The sequence below is a fragment of the Peromyscus leucopus genome, chromosome 1, assembly GCF_004664715.2.
Source record: "Peromyscus leucopus breed LL Stock chromosome 1, UCI_PerLeu_2.1, whole genome shotgun sequence".
NCBI classification, from domain to species: domain Eukaryota; kingdom Metazoa; phylum Chordata; class Mammalia; order Rodentia; family Cricetidae; genus Peromyscus; species Peromyscus leucopus.
Window position 1 is genome coordinate 39,473,604 of NC_051063.1, and position 17,905 is coordinate 39,491,508.

Genomic DNA, 17,905 nt, shown 5'->3' on the forward strand with positions numbered 1-17,905 from the left:
CCTGGGTGGGAAGGGGAATACATATCCAAAATTAGTAGATGACACAAAAAACAAGTAACCAAGGAATTTCACAGATTATATTTATATTCATCTATGTCCAGATGAACCATCAAGCCAAAGTGAGAGAAAATAAATTTTCAGACTATCTAAATGTTTTAAATGCATCTCCTAATACTGAGTGACTTGGATATGACTTATCCGCCAAGCCAAGATCTTCCGAGAGCTAAAAGAAAACCATTAATATTATGTCAGTACAAATATGAACAAGGACATCCACACACACACACTGAGACTGCTGAGGGTGCATCACAGGGAAATGAAAGACAGCCAACAAAGAAGAATGTAATCTCAGAAGTGGAACACAGATCCAGGAGTAAAATAAATAGAAACTCAAGATAGGAAAAAACTGGGCCCAATAAGGTAGGGAACAGTACAATTACACCTGCCAACTAAAATGTTTAGAGCAGGACATTTCTTCTGTCCATATGGGAAGGAGAACAAATAGAAACACAAGACAGAACAAAATGCCCTAGAAGAAAGTTAGAGCAATGTTGCCCGCGGGTGCAAATTTACAATCCCAGGTATCCAAGATGTGGAAGGAGCAGGATCTCAAATAAGATCAGAACATGACCTGTACAAAGACACTGGTTTAGTAATAGAGACATTGTTTTCAATCATATTACTAGATTTTGTTGAAATAATAAAAAAATTAATGCTATTTTTAATATTACACTTCACTTTTAATTCACTATAATCCTGATTATATTCACTGTTATTTCCTCAATAATATAAAACTAGTATATATGCCTCTCATTGTTTCATGCAATATCTGTCCCATGCATGCTTCCCACACATGAAACCATAAGTCATAAGTTCAGGGTTGTCAGGGTCTACTATGTGAGGTTTCTGTATATGCTGTATTACCAAGCACAAACTAAGTGCTCCACAATGATGCTTTATCTGAAAGGAGAAAGGCAGAGCAATCAATACAGGTCAAGTTCTAGAACAAACTTTTTTTTATAAACATCAAATTATAGTCTATCTAGAAATTTTATTGTATCAGATGTGACTAGAAATAAAATGTACATCATGTTTGGAATAAGAATCTCTGGGTCTTAACTGTGGAGTATGTGAGTTGTGTGTTTCATTTGCACTAAGAAGGTAGAAGAAAGGAGGGGCTACAAAAGCCCTCAAATCTGTTGGTTAGGGACTTCCAGCTCCTTCAGGAATAAACGAGAGCATGGTAAATCAGCTTCTTGCATTCAGATCACCCAAGCTCCATTCAAAATGCCTCCATATGCAACATTTCCTCATTTAACTGAGACATAAAGGGAACACAGAGGATTGCCCCTATTTCATGAATACACAAATGATTGACATTTACTTTGTCATGGCATGGGACCACACCAGTTTATACAACTTTTTTTTTTCATTTTACAGATTGGAGTTGAGGGGTTGGGGGGGGAGGATTCAAGACAAGTTAAATATCTTGAATATCAAGAAAAGTTAAATATCTTTATTGCAAATTAAATATCTTGCCCAAAAGCAAACAAATTATTGAATGAATTAGTGAAAGAATAAATGGAAATACATCAGCTTAAGTAAGGTTAAGACCACTCTTTTCATGCTTGAAAGAAGAATTTTCTAATTTTAAAATCATAGCTCCTTCTCCTTACTGATAATGTAGCTAATTTTAAAAAGGACCACTCATGACTCTTATTCATAAACTAAGTTCCCACCTCTAACAGAGTCCCCAGGTCCATGGACCTGAAAGGCACATAACTCGCTGACAAAAATCCATGTAAATAAGGAACTCAAACCAGAGAGGCCCAATCCCAAAGCAAAATTCTCACCAGCATATCATAACGTCCTTCAGTGGTGTTATCTTAGGCAGAAAGAGCTAACTGTGAGCCCAATGGCTCCTTCCAATCATAATGAAGCTTAAGGGAAAGAAGAATCTTTCGTTTTAAGCTTTGTGCATTGTGAAAACCAAGCACGTGCCCTGAGTAGGAGAAGCCCCTTACCTCTGAGTACTGCACTAAGAAATAATTTGGATATGTGGTTCCCCTCCTAGAAGCTGCTAACTCCTTTCTTCTGGCAGGTGCCAAACAAAAGAAGGGCCATCTAACTATCTTGATCTCACCCTGCATCCCTAAGGCAGGGTCCCAAACAGGATTTTTAAAACAATTTTTATGGATTCTTTGAGGATTTCATACAATAAATTTTTGAACATATTCACTACCCTCATGTCCTGCCCTTACCCCCCTTTCTACCCTCCCACCCCTTCCCACCCAACTTTGAGACAACTTGTTTTTCTTCTTTCCCCATTGAGTTAGTGTGAGTTGCCCAGATAGTCTTGGGAGAGGGGAATGCTCTGATGTGTGGTCTGCCTGCTAGAGATCACCTCATTAGAAAAGTAAATAAAAAGAAGGGAGGGAGGAAGAGAGGGAGGGGAGGGAAGGAGAGAGAGAGGGGGGCAGGGAAGGAAGGAGGAGAGAGGGGGGGAGAGAGAGAGAAACCTGACTCTTCCTCTCCCAACAGCCATCCAGTTAACAGCTATTCAACCTGTGGTAGAATTACATCCCACATTCTCTCCCACTATGCTGGATTTTATCTTGTTGGAGCTTGTGAAAGTTTGTACATGCTGTCACAATCACTGTGAGTTCACCTATGGTTGTGTTTTGTTAGGTCTGGAAAACCATATTCTTAATGGTACTCACCATCTGTGGCTCTTACCATCTTTCCACAACCACCACCACCCTTCCACAAAGATCTTCGAGCCTTGGGGTGAAAAAATAAGTGTCCAGGTTGGTGCTGAGCACTCTCTAGCCTTTTGTTCTCTGTATGTTGGCCAGTTGTCATTCTCAGTGTTAACTGCCATCTATTTCAAAGAGAAGTTTCTCTGATGAGAGTTGAGGAATGTTCTTATCTATATGAATACCAGTAAGTCACTGGAAATCATTTTAATATTATTTAGCAGTGTAGATGTATTGGATTCCCTTCTGGGACCTAGGCTCTAGCTAGCCAGAAGTTGTTAGCCTTTTTAATAATGCCATGTATCTGAGTTCTATCTTACAGAGCAGGCCTTGGAACCAATCATAAAGTTGTTGGTTGCTCACATAGCATCTGTGCCACGACTGCACTGATGGACCTACCTCGTCAGGCCAGTCATTGCTGTAGCTTACGGTGTTCACAGGTGGGTAAGACTGAGGCTTTCTTTTCTCCTCCAGTAGAATGCTTAGCACCTTCTAGCACCATGAACATAGCCACAGGGATAAAGTTTGCAGTTGATTACCAACTTTATGTCTCTGTGTTCTATGACTTAAGTATATAGTATCTTCAGCAATAGGGTCTTAACATCAAGTTTTAGAGCAATACTGGCAACAGCCTGTAATTCTTGGGTCTATATGACCCTATTGGGCAATAATACAAAGATAAGTAACCTATTCCTGATTCTGTGGTTTATATTTGCTAGCATGAGGTGTCTAAACACCCCAAAACAGTATTCTTAAAGTATGAGAAAAGATCCTGACTTGATATGATAGATAACTTTATTTACCAACTTAATCGGACCACAGGGTACTCAAATATTTGGTTGATCATTATTCTGTCAGTGTCTGTGAGGGTGTTTCTGGGAAATGTCAACATTTTAATCAATCAATAGATGGAGTAATGCAGACAGTCTTTCCTCGCAGAGACACCACAACTCATCCAATCCACGGAAGGCCCAAATACAATAAAAGGCAAAGGAAGAAAGAATTTTTTTTCTCTCTGCCTCACTGGTAATCTGGGGCATCAGTCTTTCTCTGCCTCCATGCTTGGTCTTTACAAGAATTTACACTATTGTCTCTCCTGCTGCTCAGTATTTGGACTCAGAATAGGACTAGACCATCTGTTGCCCTGAGTCTTCAGCTTCCCAACCACACAGTTTTCTTCTTGGCCACCAAAATTGCCTAAGTCAAATCCTTATAGTGAGTCTATCCCTATATACCATTAGTTCTGATTCTGTAGAAAAGCCATATTAATGACTTGAAAGTAACAAGATTTCTCCAGAAACAAAAGTTTTAATTTAAGTAGTTCATTTGGGAGATAATCTCTAGGAAGTCTGATAGGAAAGTCATGGAGTAAAATAGGGGTGGAAGATAGAAAAAAAATGCAAGCAAGTTGCCAGGGACAGCAACTGGGGCTTAACATGCTGGGAGATTGTTTAATATATAGCCACACAGTTGTCCTAGCCCAAAGGACTTTTCCACATATGTCCACCAGGGACCAACGAGTGGCTTCTCCTCTCCCTTTGACAGACATAAATTCCCTGACCCAGATGGTGCACAATATGACAAAAGCAAAGCCGGACATAGGAAATTGTTGGGCAAACAGTCCCTGTTACTCATATTTGGAAGTCAGGCTAGCATATCAATAAATGAAAAGTGTTCAAAAAATGAGTAGGATACCAAGAGATCTAACACAAAAGCAGACACTCAACCAATCCCATTTTGCATCTTTGAGGATATGAACTAACATTCTTGACTTATAATGTAGCCTACTGCACTAGACACTTGCATCATCTCTAATATTCCCAACAACCTTGCAAATCAAGTATGATCTTAATTTTGAGACCAGTGAAACTAAGGCATGGAGACTTGGTCAAGGTCACTGTTGCTTGAAGGCCTTCCATTTAAAAATTATGTAGCTACTTAAATGTGCCATAACGTGCTCAGATATTTGATTGAACATTATTTGGATTGGTATTTGGGAATTTTGAGAAAGCAAAAGTTCACCTTTAAACATGAATAGACCTGAAAACACAGCACATGAAATGAGGAAGACCTCTCCTGTGGATCACCTGTTCTTCCATTACCCTGAAAAGATGCTTGTCTGTAGCCCAGTTTCATTGTTTCAACACTCTAACAATAAACAAGCCTCCCCTTGCCCCACATAACCCCTCCTAACATGGCAGTTTAAGCTTCTCTTCTAGCCCAGTCTAGAGGGGAAAAAAAAAAGACGTTCCACTCACTCGTCATTCTCCATGTCCCATTGAGAGCAACATCTTAAAAAGAAAGGGTTCCAACTGGATCAGACCCTCTGGATAAGTGAGACAGTTGATTGGCTTGATCTGTTTGGGAGACATCCATGCAGTGGGACCAGGACCTGTCCTCAGCGCATGAGCTGGCTGTTTGGAACCTGGGGCTTATACAGGGACACTTGGCTCAGCCTGGGAGGAGGAGACTGGACCTACCTGGACTGAATCTACCAGGTTGAACTCAATACCCAGGTAAGTCTTTGCCCTGGAGGAGATGGGAATGGGGGTGGGCTGGGGGAAGGTGGGGGGGAGGGGGGAGGACAAGGGAATCCGTGGCTGATATGTAAAATCAAATTAAATTATAAAAAAATTTTTTTTAAAAAAGAAAGGGTTCATTTCCTAGCATCTGTGTAATATTTAACCTGGTTCTTACCATCTGGGTGAGAACACATCTACTTAGCCATAAAACCAACATAAGGGCTCTTGTGAGGACCATATCAGACAAATAGGGCCTGAGAATCAAAAGGAAACAACTGAGATATTCCAGGGATACAGACTTGAAACCTAGAGGTAGCTAGAGCAGGCCAGACCATTCTACATCCTCAGGACATTACTTTTTCAACTAGGCAGTATTAAGTATTTGCATCTACTCCATTAAATTCAAAAAGCTTCTATTGACTGACCACTGGACACAAGAGAACGAGGAAGAAAATGCAGTAGAGACGGAAGAAACCAGCTGAGCACTGATCTCCAGGGAATCCACTGGTACAATCTTAGCTCAGCCTCTGACAGTGGTGCTAACCTTTTCTCATGCTGCAACCCTTGAGTACAGCTCCTCATGCTGTGGTGACCCCTGACCATAAAATTATTTGTTTGCTACTTTGTAACTATAATTTTGCTACTGTTATGAACCATAATGTAAATATCTGATACACAGGATATCTGATATGCAATCCACAGGTTGAGAACCATGTGAAACAGTTTGAACATCTGTCTTCTACTTTTCTGCAGGAAGCAGAAAGACAATCAACCCACAGAATTAAACTGCCCTGTTGCCAATCAATTATTCATTCTGGATCTGCCAACAACCTCTCATGCAATGCACTTACAGGCTACTTCTTATCTTCTCTTGGAAACAATGTTCTCTTTGGAACAATTCACAGTACTACATTTTTTTCATTATTTTATCTTATTTATTTTCATGTCTTTCCCAGGGTAACACTCCCTCTAGTGTCTGTATAGGGCTCTCAGGTTCCATCCTGGGTGCGCTAAATGAAAGCAAAAAGGGAATGCAAGCCATTCACTGAATGGGTGAAGAAGATTAGTACAAATTAATTGGTAGATTCTGACAATATGATCATCCTGAAGAAAGAGGCTAGCTGCAGATACCTGCAGATATTTCCTTTTAACACCAAACATAGCTATGAGATAGAAGAACAATGGAGCACTAAGGTCCATCCCCAGACATGGATGTGGGAATGTCTTTGATACTAAGGCCTCTGCTTACCAAGCAGCCCAAGCATCCTGTGTTCTCCTATTTTCTTAAAGCTACACATTTCACTTTCTTCCAGAAATGTCTTATGATTCCTGGTGAGGTGTAAACACTAATACCCAAGCCAAGAAAAGTTCCTCCCATTTCCCTGGATCCCTTAACCCTCCACACAATAAAAAGCCCTGGGAAAAACGTTCATCTTACTTCCATCATTTGCCATCAGGCTTAAAGTTGATTCTAGCCAAAATGATTCTAACCATTTCTATTGCAAATTCTAGGTAGAAGTTTCAGGACACCAGAACCCTCTCAGCCACCCTGTAGTGGGTCTCTTCCACTGTTCCTGTCAGCACTACATAAAAATCAGATGTCATGGAGACCTGGGTGGAAAACAGAGGCTGTGGGAGGTGGTTGAAATGAGCATCCTGCCGATGCCTGTGTCTCCTGGATGCTTTACCATTGGCTTCTTGGCAAACTGTGGGCAAGTAGCTCCTTCCTCTGCTTCAACATTTCCATGTGAAAACCAAGTGAAGCCTTGTTTCCAGATATAAAAGCAGACCTAAGCCAATGGCAAAAATATATGGAACACATACTACAGAAGGGCTGGGTACTTCTTGTGAGAACTCTGGTGCGTATAATCTCATTTAAAATCCTTTCAGCTGGCCCCTTTGTACGAGCTGAGAGAAGGTAACAATTTTCTAGTGCCAGCCACATAGCTATTCAGAAACAGAAAGAGGATTGAACCAGCCTGGCTCTGAAATCCACTTTTTACATTCCCCATCTATCCATTCGCAATAAATGCTAAAAAGATTTGCATTCAGGATTTAATCCCTCCATGAGTATTAGTTCACACATATGATAAACCATATGTCATACCACTTACCCATGCAAAATAATCCACACTTTACATTATGTGGAATCCCTAATTATCCTGTATAGCTTTATCTCAAGCTTTTTCCCCTTAAGCTACATTTTCTTCAGCATTTGTGAAGACACAGAGCCCTACTTAGAAATGGACACAGTTTTATTGACCAATATTCCTGAAAAGCTGATCTGTCTGTACTGCAAATCCTTCTCACCTCAGCAAAGAAGGAAGCATTTCCTCCACTGCCCAGGATGGACCCAAACAAAAATCTACTGTGCAACCTTAAAGTTCTGAGACTCCATTACTTTGTCTACATTTACTGTGGAACATTTCTTAGTGTTCTATTAATAATCAGCATTTCCATAAATAATTAAACTCAAACACACACAAAAAAAAAAAAAAAAAAAACAAGCAACTATATTTGATTGACTCACTAATTCAAATAGTCAGGTGATTTACCAAGACTCCCATCAGCAATTGTTAGTAAGATACAGCTCATCCAATATTAAGGAGTCCATTATTTATTGCCTCCATCCACTGTAGTGGGTGGACAGAGTGACTATGGGGATGCTGCAATGTGGATGTGAAGTGTCCACCACAGGCTTATGCACTTGAATACTTATTCTGCACAAATGACACTGTTATGGAAGGTTGTGGAACCTTTAGGATGGGAAATGGCTTTCAAAGAAGGTTCACTGGGGATGGATCTTTGAGGGTAATAACCTAGTCCCACTTTGAGCCAAGCTTTGTGCTTCTTTCTTTGACTCCCATGATGTGACTAGCCTCTTCATGCTCCTGCGATATGGACTTAGCCACCCCTGACACCATGCCTTCTCTGCCATGATGGAACGTGTCCTCTGAACCTTGAACCCAAATGAGTTTTTCCTCCCTTGAGTTGTTTCTGCAGATATTTGGTTATAGTGACATGAAAAACAATACGAGATGGAGGAATCTATTTTAGTCTTACATACAGTCATTCTAGGCCTCAGTCTACTCTACCTATAAAATGGGCAGTACTATACTTTAATCAAATAAAAGTACAAGTATGTGAACACTTCTGGAAGGAAAATGCTTTGTTAACTTGAAGGAATAATGAGAAAATCAAGAAGAAATAGGAGAGTCTATTCTTAGACAAAAGAACAGTTGGGATACAGCTGTAGGATGTGATGTTGTTGTCTAAGCCTTGTGCCTCATCCCCATGTTGAGTAATTTGATGAAGACAGTTCCTAGGAGCACCTCCAGCCTTGGCATTGTGGAGGTGTAAGATGCCTGTAGTATCTCCCACAGTGATGCTTTCTCCTCTAAGCTCATAGCCTCAAACAATAGCTCAACAATTAGCCACACATTACCCCATGGCTTTTGTCTTGTTGTCATGTGTTATTTAACTTTACAGAAGAGCAGGCTTACATCCAAAGCATACAAGAGGGACCTTGAGGCAAACGCTGTCGAATATTTGTTTCTCACCCCTCCATCACATCCCTATCAATCCCTAGTAGCCAGAACAACAGCACATAGACATCAAATGCTCAGCAAATGGCTGAACAGCCTGTGTGAGTAGATATCTAATCTCTGAAATACATGAGAAATCAGGATCATTGACTTGTCCTTATTTCTATCCCCTTTCAAGTGGAGTAAGGACCTCATGGAATCTAAATTGTGCGAAAATGCACATATAAGTGGTTAGGGAGACAGCCTCGTCAGTAAAGTGTTTAGCGTACAACACCACTTTTGAAGGTGCTGGTCAATGAAGTACCAAAGATCTCTCTCCTCTTAAACATTGCAGGCTATTGTCAATGCCATTGATTTCCCTGCAGAACGTGATAGTAAACCCCTATTGCTAAAAACAATGTACGCTTAAGTCATAGAGCATGAACCAATTAAGCTGGCACTGACCTAGAAGCCTCACCCCTATTGGCAGCTTTCATAGTGCTATGCACACTACTAGAGGCAAAAGTAATCATCAATCTTACTCAGCTATTAACTCGGAGAGTTGATATAAGGAAAGACATGCCCACTGGTACAATAGTGGTGCAAATGTCACAGAAGTGACCAACCACTTTCTGACTAGATTTTAGCACCACTGCACAAGATGAAACCCATACCTGACACAATTATCATGGCTAAGAACCTGTGGCTAGATAGCTCATGAGACCTACATTATTCTGTTGAAATGACGTAGTGAAAACCTGAGTTCAATACCTAACACGTACATAAAAAGCCAGGCATAGAAGCACATGCCTATAACCTCACCAGCACTGAGGAGGCAGAGACAAAAAAAAAAATGATGGGAGGTTGCTAGCCAGCCAGTCTAACCAATCAATGAGCTCCAGGTTCACTAAAAGACCACAGGTCAAAAACTAAGGTAGAGAGTGATTGAGGAAAGCACTCAACATTGACCTCTGACATCCCTATACACATGCACACACATGTACATGCACCTACACACACACAAACACACATGAACATGAGCACACATCTAAAGAAATTCCCATATGAAATAACAAACTGAACACTTACATTCAATATTATTAAGAGATGTTATTAACCCATTTGTCATCTGAGACTAAAAATGATTTCCCCCTTTCCCATAATTTAGACACCATCTATGTCCCCAGAGCAAAATGCTACTGAGTCATAGGGCACATATAAGAACAGAATACACAATTGATTATAGAGTATTTATTAAACTATTAATATTTCATCGCTCACCCACAAATACTGAAAAATATAAGATTAGAGTAAAAAAATCTACTAAAAATGATCAAATGTGTGGTGCCGTATATAAATCCTCTAAGTCACTCGGAAAAGGGAAATGAATGTTTCTTAGGAAGGTTGTGTAGAGGCCTGTGTTTATGTCTTAAACTGAGGCATGAATGGGTGCACTGTAACAGAAGGAGCATGTCTCAAGTGGAGGAGGTCTTGGAGCAGAGCTAATCAGAAGCCTGGAACAGGGGACAAGTCCTGCAGAGGAGCTGACCATGGGGCAAATCACAAGTTGCAAGAGTGGACCTAGGACACTCAAGACACGCAAGTTAAAGGCCTTTAATGCCATAACACAGGACTTTAGATTTGAATTCAAGAAGCTCACACTGGAATGGAGATGTGCAAAACAAAGTGATTCCTGGGTATAGTGTCTGTTGAGTTAGGAAATCATATCTTTGACAGTGCTTTCAAATTTGCTTGTAGATTGTGCTCCAAGAAAGTGGGAACTACCATTCATTCATCCACTTGGCCAACCATCACTTAGTACCTAAGTGAGGCAAAGTACCCTTGATCCACTGCTTACCAAGAAGATGAGGTTCTGTCCAATCCTTTTGCCAGCCTCCAACACACAGAATAATAATCATGGTTAGCTAAATTCCCTTCATGCCTCAGAGCTAGTCCAGCTCTCTCTGTGTGTGGACGTGTGTGTGTGTGTGTGTGTGTGTGTGTGTGTGTGTGTGTGTAAGAGAGAGAGAGAGAGAGAGAGAGAGAGAGAGAGAGAGAGAGAGAAAGAGAGAGAGAGAAGAATATATTCTACATTTTCTACTTCTTTTTCTAAAGGGTCTCTTGTCTCCCAAATTGTCTATTGAAACATGCTTTGCATTTTCTCCCTGTAAAAGAAATGTCTCTCAGCACCCAAAAGGCCAAAGGAGGTAGAAAGCAGGAAATCTACAGTTGGGCAGGTAGATGTAGCCACAGGCCTCAGATGACTTGCCCACCTGTACCTAGTCCTTAATAAACTGCTAGCCTCCAGGTATGGACCATGTGTCTGTGTGTCTGGCTCTGTCATACTTCTCTGTTCCTTGTGAGACGACTCTGGTCCACAGATCTCTGCTCCCAGATTTCCCCTAGTAACAACAGAGTATACAGCTAGAAAAATAAAATAAAAGAAAAGAACTTCCAGAGCTTTCTTACCACTGGATCCACCAAACCCCTATTCTTAAACCCAACACAATTGGGGAAGCCCCTACTCAACAGCTTTCCTTTCCTGCCAATCAAAACGCAAGTTCCAAATACTGCATTTCAGCCATCACTAAATAAGGCCCCCAGGTGAAGGCATTTGCTTCTCTGCTCACCTTGGAAACCACCACAGGACCTGAAAAGCAAATCAGAGCCAGTAACCCAGCCATCTGAGAGCTCTTGGAGCAGACAAACAGTTCACCCCTCCTCCCTACACCCCAACTCCTGGCGGACAGTGACCGAGAGCAATTAGTGCTGTTGTGTCCCCGTGTGTTTCCCAGCTCTGTCTCAACTGAGATGCCTTTCCTTGTAATATTAATTAAAAACAGATTTTTTTGGCAAACCCCTGAAGAATGGTTTCTGCAGCAGGCTTCTTTATTAAGCCTCAGAGAAGGCAAAATGCATTAAGATATTGTGTCACTGAGACGCTGAAGACCAAGCAATCCAGCCAAAAGCCGTTTGAAAAATCTGTTTGGGAGCACAGTGAACTGCTCTAGTGAGTGAAATACAATGAATCTGATTACATATGTCACTATTTTGCACATTAGGAGTAAATATTTTAGAGCACAGGCTAACTGCATTAGCTAAGGGTAAAAAAAAAAAAAAATCCCACCTCTTTGTATATCTTCTAACTTGCTCCATGTCTGGCAGGACCTAGAATGACCCTGCATCTCCTCATTTCTCTTCACTAAGGTTTCAGGTTGGGCACATTAATTGAAAACTACCTGCCAAGTCATCCCAAGCAGACATACTAAGGGGCACCAGGCTGTGAAGTCTCTGTGTGTGAGCTGCCAAGAAGAAATGGTGCCTGATCTAAGAGAGTATACAGAATCAAGGGTTAATCCAAGAAGGAAGAGGTAGAAATAAGTGGGCTATGCCTTCACAACTCTACACTCTCCAGGGCCATTTGCCAACTCACTGAGCAAGCAAGGAAGCCTCTGCCTCCATTTGAAGGAAAAGGACAAAATAATGTGTTTTTCTGTTTCCCTGTAAGCCATGGGGACTGGGTTCCCCCGGGTGTTTGTGAAACACTTTCTAACCCATTAATCACCAGGATCCCAGCAGCAGACAAGCAGCAGCAAGCAAGAACAACTGCAAATCTCCTCCAGGGCAGAGGCTCCAAGGCCATGGCTACTCACCTCACTAGCCAAGTCAGTGTGATCAGAGCCAGGCCCCACACACATCTCCCTCTCCTGCTTCTCTCTGTGTTCGCCTGCTAGCACCTCCTCCATCGCCTCCCAAGCAAACCCACCCCAGTTATTGTACCAAAGTAAGCATTTGCCCCCAAGCAATCAAAATGGGGCCAAAGGTCCTGGGTAGCAGACCAATTGGGCATGGAGGTTTGTGCCATCTATTAACCAGCTCCTGGGACCGTTGGCTGTGCTCTTGGCCAGCTTCACTGCTCCAGCAAGAACAAGGCAGCATTGTCCTTATATACAAGAATCTCTTCTTGGCCCTATGCTCCTGAAGTACATGCTGAACCAAGAGGGTAAGGCTAAGGATGCCAAACTACGTATTTCTGACTGTAAACTCTACCAGCGTAGAGCTCAGAGTTCAGTGACTAACGCCCACCACCACCAAAGAAATTTGTGTCAAGAGTTGCAGCTCACCAAAGGCACCTGGGAGAAAAGCAGAAAAACCCAAACTGCTAATGCTGAAGCTGCTGGTCAAAGGGCCTGTTTAACACTTAGAAGCCATAATTAAAGGTGGAATTGTCTTCCCTGGCCAGAAGATCCTGCTCCTGGGCCCCATATTCTTTGCTTATGGCATCTCCCTCCACTTCAAAGCAGCAGTAAAAAGACTTCCAGGTGTTTCTCCACTGTCCTCATGGCTCCTCACCTTCTCTTCTTGCTGCTGGCAAGGGAGGGGAAAAAACATCCTGCTGAGGCTGCTCCCCAAAAGTTCTCCCCTTTACAGAGCACCCCAGTCTGACAATGACACTTTTCTTCCTGGTGCTGTAGACAATATGTACTCAAAAGGCAGGTGCCGTCGCGCAATAAAATAAGCGGTCCCTCTCTGCCTGGGGATGAGCTGCCTTGTACTTGCTGGAGCAGTGAAGTCGGCCAACAGCACAGCCAGTAGTCCCAGGAGCTGGTTAATAGATGGTGCAAATCCCCATGCCCAGCTGGTCTGCTACCCAGGACCTTAGGCCCTATCTGGATTGAGGAGGCATTTCCCCAGTGGGCACAAGCCAGACTATCCCTCACATCCCTTCTGCTCAACCACCCTGAAGATGGGCAGAGAAGGCCATCCACATTTCCCTATTATTTTCGAGAAATGTTTTCTACCAAAAGTCTCATTTCCAGGGACTTTATCAATGTTTTTAAATGTCTCTTAAAAGTAAAGCAGAGATGAAGCACTCCTGGCTGAGTGAATTTAGTAATAAAGCCACACATATGCAAGGATACCACCTTCTCAAGAAGGAGAAAAACCAAGAGCACTCCCCACAATTCCTAACTATCTAAATTAAATGAAGTCGGAATTCACAAGCTCTGCTTCCAGGGAATCCCGCCCCCCTTTCTCCCCTCCCCCACCCCAAACATCCCCTGGGAACTTGGAGGTAAGTCTTCAGTCACACAGCCCTGCAAAGGTGCACCATTGCCCAGCCTCCGCCCCATGCTCAAAGCCATCCAATCCAAGGCTTGGGGATTGCGGTGGGGGGGGGAGGAGGGGGGGGGGTGTCTTGATGGAGGCAGATGAAGCCATTAGTCACCAAGCTGCCCTCTGTATCTGGACTCTTCTCCTCCTTTGAACCCAGCACCTGGGACTCAGGCTTTGCTGCCCCAGCGCCACCTCCACTGTGCATCACTGGCAACCAGGAAATCTGTACTTGGTTAATGCTTGTGTGCCCAGCTCTGCAGACTCCTGCCTTCCCTGTTCTTCAATACTCAACCCTATAGCCCCCACACTCTGGTAAAACAAGGCAAACATTTCCCCCAGGAAGTCTTTTCAAAAGCCGGTCGTGAAGCGACATACAAAAGAGGCAGTACTTTCCATCAAATGAGCTCTCAGAGCTGCTTGTGAATCCCTAGTCCTCCTAATGGAACCCCTGCTCTGCCCTAAGTCTGGTTCTCAACTGAACTGGAAAGCTACACCAGAAAAACGATTTGGCAAGGCCAGGTGAAATAGCGACCACAAGAGGAAAGAGAGTAGGGAGGCTTTAGGCAGCCAGTTCTTGCTGAGTGGTAGTGAGAGAGACCCGGCAAGCAGGTGCTGCCCGCAGCTGCAGCTGCCTGGGGAGGACCCACCTCAGCTGGACGCCCCATTCCTGAGCCCCAAAGACTCCGGAGCAGGCTTAAGGAAGGTGCCACCTCTTGGTGCAACAACAACCTGGGGGCCCAGATGGCAAAGAAAGGGGGGCAGAGATGTGCTCTGTAAGAGCAGGGACTCAACTCTGACCCCAGAGACGTTTGTGTTTGCAGGACACAGAGGCGAAAGTGAGTTTTCTGCTCCCCCACTGTGCGTGTGCAGTACAAGCATGAGTATAAGCAGTAGGGGAAGGGTGTGGAAATTCGCTTCACTTCTTAAACTTTTTTATTTTCCTGCCTGCCCCCACTCGGATTGCCTTCCAGCTTGGGTGAGGCAGCCCAGCTCCCTGCCTGGCTAGCATATCATGTGCCAGGCAGCTACCCCAAAATGAACAAGTGGGTCGGTTTCCTCGTGGCCTCAGTCTCCCTATTTCCCTGGTTCCCTTAGCGTGACCGGGGTGGGGGTGGGGGCAAGGGGGAGCTCCACCAGTCTCAGGAATCCGTCTAAAGATTCCTCCACATCAGTCCCTGTTTGCACCCACGAATTCAAGCACCCCCTCCCTAGAAAAGAAAAAAGTGACTCTCCCAGCCGAATGCAGGAGAGAGCGACCACAGATCCCTCGCCCAGGCAGCTTTAAGGCACACTTTTCTCTTAGCCCTCCAGACAGCCTCAGCGCCAGGGTCTTCAGTAAACAGATGCACACACCATCTTACAACAAAACTCTGGAACCTGTTGGGGGCGTGAAGGGGCAGGACAAACCCCTCTCTAAAAGTCTAGCCAGCCTGGTTCTCCATCTGGACCCAAAGCAACTATCTGCCCCTCGCTCCCGACCCCCATGACCCTTGGCTGTCAGGAAACTAGAGATCTGTGCTAGATGGGGGTACTCACGCTGCTGTTGTGTCCCGACCAGTGCACCATAGCTTGATTGTGGGCCGAGTCCCCAGTCAGCGCAAAAGACGTGCTGGGCAGCCTGAGCTCCTCAGCCGCCGGTCCTCCAGTCCGCGTCGCCTTCACCTCTTCCCGGGAACCCTTGGTTTGAGGGCGGCTTCCTTTGGCACCATCTCCGGGAGCAGTAGCCCAAGCGTCCCCGCGCTCCAGGGTACTGGGGGGCTGTGCCCGGCGAGTCCTCCTCGAGCTGCCCACCGTGCTAGGAGCCGGGATGCCCCGAACCCACCTCACGTCTTCAGGCGAGGTTCCCTCAGCTTCAGCCGGTATCTCCCCGCCGCCGTTCGCCTGGGGCAGTAGCTCCCGCCGAGACCTGCGCCTCAGCGTGGTGGCTCTCCGTGCAGTCGCCAGCTCCTCGGGCCACCGGTTCATCGCTGCCCGTGACAAGAGAGGAGGCATCGCTGGTGGCCGTGAAGCCGGAGACACCAGGCGCCCGGGACCTCCCGTCGTGCCCCAAGTGATCTCGGCGCCGGCCAGAACCCACGTAGACAAGAGTAGCAGCCCCGTCCGGGCGAGGGGCGCCCCGGGCCAGCCTGCGGGGCGCTCGGTGCCTGCCGCCTCCATCCCGCTGCGGCTACCGCGGCTCGGGCTGCCGAGTGTGTGGCGCCCGCCGAGGTGCGGGTCCGGCGGGGAGGGGGGGCGCGCTGGCGAGCGAGCGAGAGAGCGAGTGTATCAAGGGAGTGAGGAGGGGGCGGCCGGGAAGGAGGTGGCTCCCGCTGGAGCGCCTCGCCTGTCCTGCGCTCTTCCCCCTCTGGATCGCTGGCTCCCAGGTCCAGAGGGTGATCCCACAACCCAAGAGCAATTACTAAATGCTCCCTTGATGCTCTGGCGGGTTTGGTGCTGCTGTTTAAATGTCTCCCTCCCAAATCTTGCCCACCGAGCTCTTTCAAAAAATTTGTGAAAAGGTGTTCAGAGGTAATGAGAAAATCCTCTTTTAAAACAGGCAACGCTAGCGGGATCCAGGAGGGACTGACAGCAGACCCTAATCCGGAGTCCCTCGGAAATCCAGCCTCCAAGCCTCCAGCCTGCTACGGGCGCGGAGTTGGGAAGCCGCTCCTGGCCGCAACTGGGGGTTCACTCTTCGGGTCTGTTCTTGGGAGCGGGAGATGGCGCGCGGGGAAGTATAAGGGTCTCCGGGAGGAGGAAGAGGCGTAAATTGTTTCCAGCGCCAACTGTTCTGGATCTGGAGACGAGGGCCAGCCCGGAGCTTCCGCGCGGAAGCCAAGCGCGGGATGGACCCACGACTCTGCTCTTGGCTCCCCGCCTCCGGAGACCTGCGCCCCCTCCCGTTGCGGGGGCGCGGGGAGTGCGTGCGTGCGCGTGCGTGCGCAGGCGAGCAAGAGGGAGACCAGGGGTGTTCCGGGGCTGGCTGGAGGGCGCCTCGGAGTGTGTGCGGGGGTTACCTGGTTGAGCTGGTGTGTGTGTGTAGGGAGGGTGTTGCTGGGTGTGCGGGGGCGCGCGGCCCCGTGCTTGAGCGTTTACACGAGCTTGTGTCGAGTGAGAGCGGCGGGGCGGGGCGGGAGGTGCGCTCCACCGTGGGTGCTCCCGGATCGTACATAGGCTGTGTTTGCATCTCCCAGAGCCTGTGTGTGAGTGGTTGGTCAGAGGCAATGTGGAGAACAAGGACAGCACCCCTCTTCCTGACGCACCCATGGTCCCCCAGCACCTGTGGACGTAATCTGATTAAACCGCCTAGAGGTCAGGAAAGTATGCCGGAAAGCTGCCGGGCAAAGGCTGTCCTCGGGACCCCGGGCTAGATATGGGAGGAGAGTAGTAAAGACTCTACTCCCACCGAGAAGATCCAGGTCCCGTTTTCCTGCCCTAGACTATTAGATCTTGTCCTTCTGACCTCCAGACGCGATTCTGAGCAGGGCCAGTTGTTTCAAAGTGCCCGCCACCATTTGGAAGGTCCCCTGTCCCCCACGGCAGGAGGACTGTAGTTTGCTCGCCTGATGCGACTGGGACCCTTCCTAACCGCAAGAAGACAGAGACTTTGATGAGCAGGAAAGCTTGAGGACCGGCTAGAGACGCGGTTCCAGGAAAGCATCTGGAAATTGAAAGTGCGGCACGGTGGGTGGGGGGCTGGAAGGACTAATAGAACAGGAACAGGGTGGCGGCTGGGCGAAGGACACAGATTCCAAGATGCTCTTTCCTCTTAGGAATTAGAAGAGATTATTTGTAAAAGGTGAAAGCCCGCGATGGAGGGGAATTGTAGTTGGAGATGTGAAAACAAAACGGGGAAATCCAGAAAAGGAGAACAGAGGAGTGGATGGTGCGAAAGAAAAGGAGGAAATCTGAGAAAGCCCTGGAAAAGGTGGAGATGTTTGCAGCCTGCAGCGAGGGCGCCTAGGTTCTGGGCCTGTGCTAGAGGGTTGGAAAGCCAGGGATTCCCCGG

The 17,905-nt window shown here is 45.9% G+C and overlaps 1 protein-coding gene across 1 annotated transcript in view; it reads right to left on the reverse strand.

Moving 5' to 3' along the window:
* The window catches only part of Sorcs3 (sortilin related VPS10 domain containing receptor 3), a 615,406-nt gene extending 598,539 nt beyond the window's left edge, over nucleotides 1-16,867 (reverse strand). Inside the window, exon 1 of the mRNA XM_028874644.2 lies at nucleotides 15,454-16,867. Within this exon, the coding sequence (XP_028730477.1) occupies nucleotides 15,454-16,074 (621 nt within the window). The 5' untranslated portion in view covers nucleotides 16,075-16,867. The remainder of the gene's footprint in view (nucleotides 1-15,453) is intronic.
* Nucleotides 16,868-17,905: the final 1,038 nt, after the last annotated feature.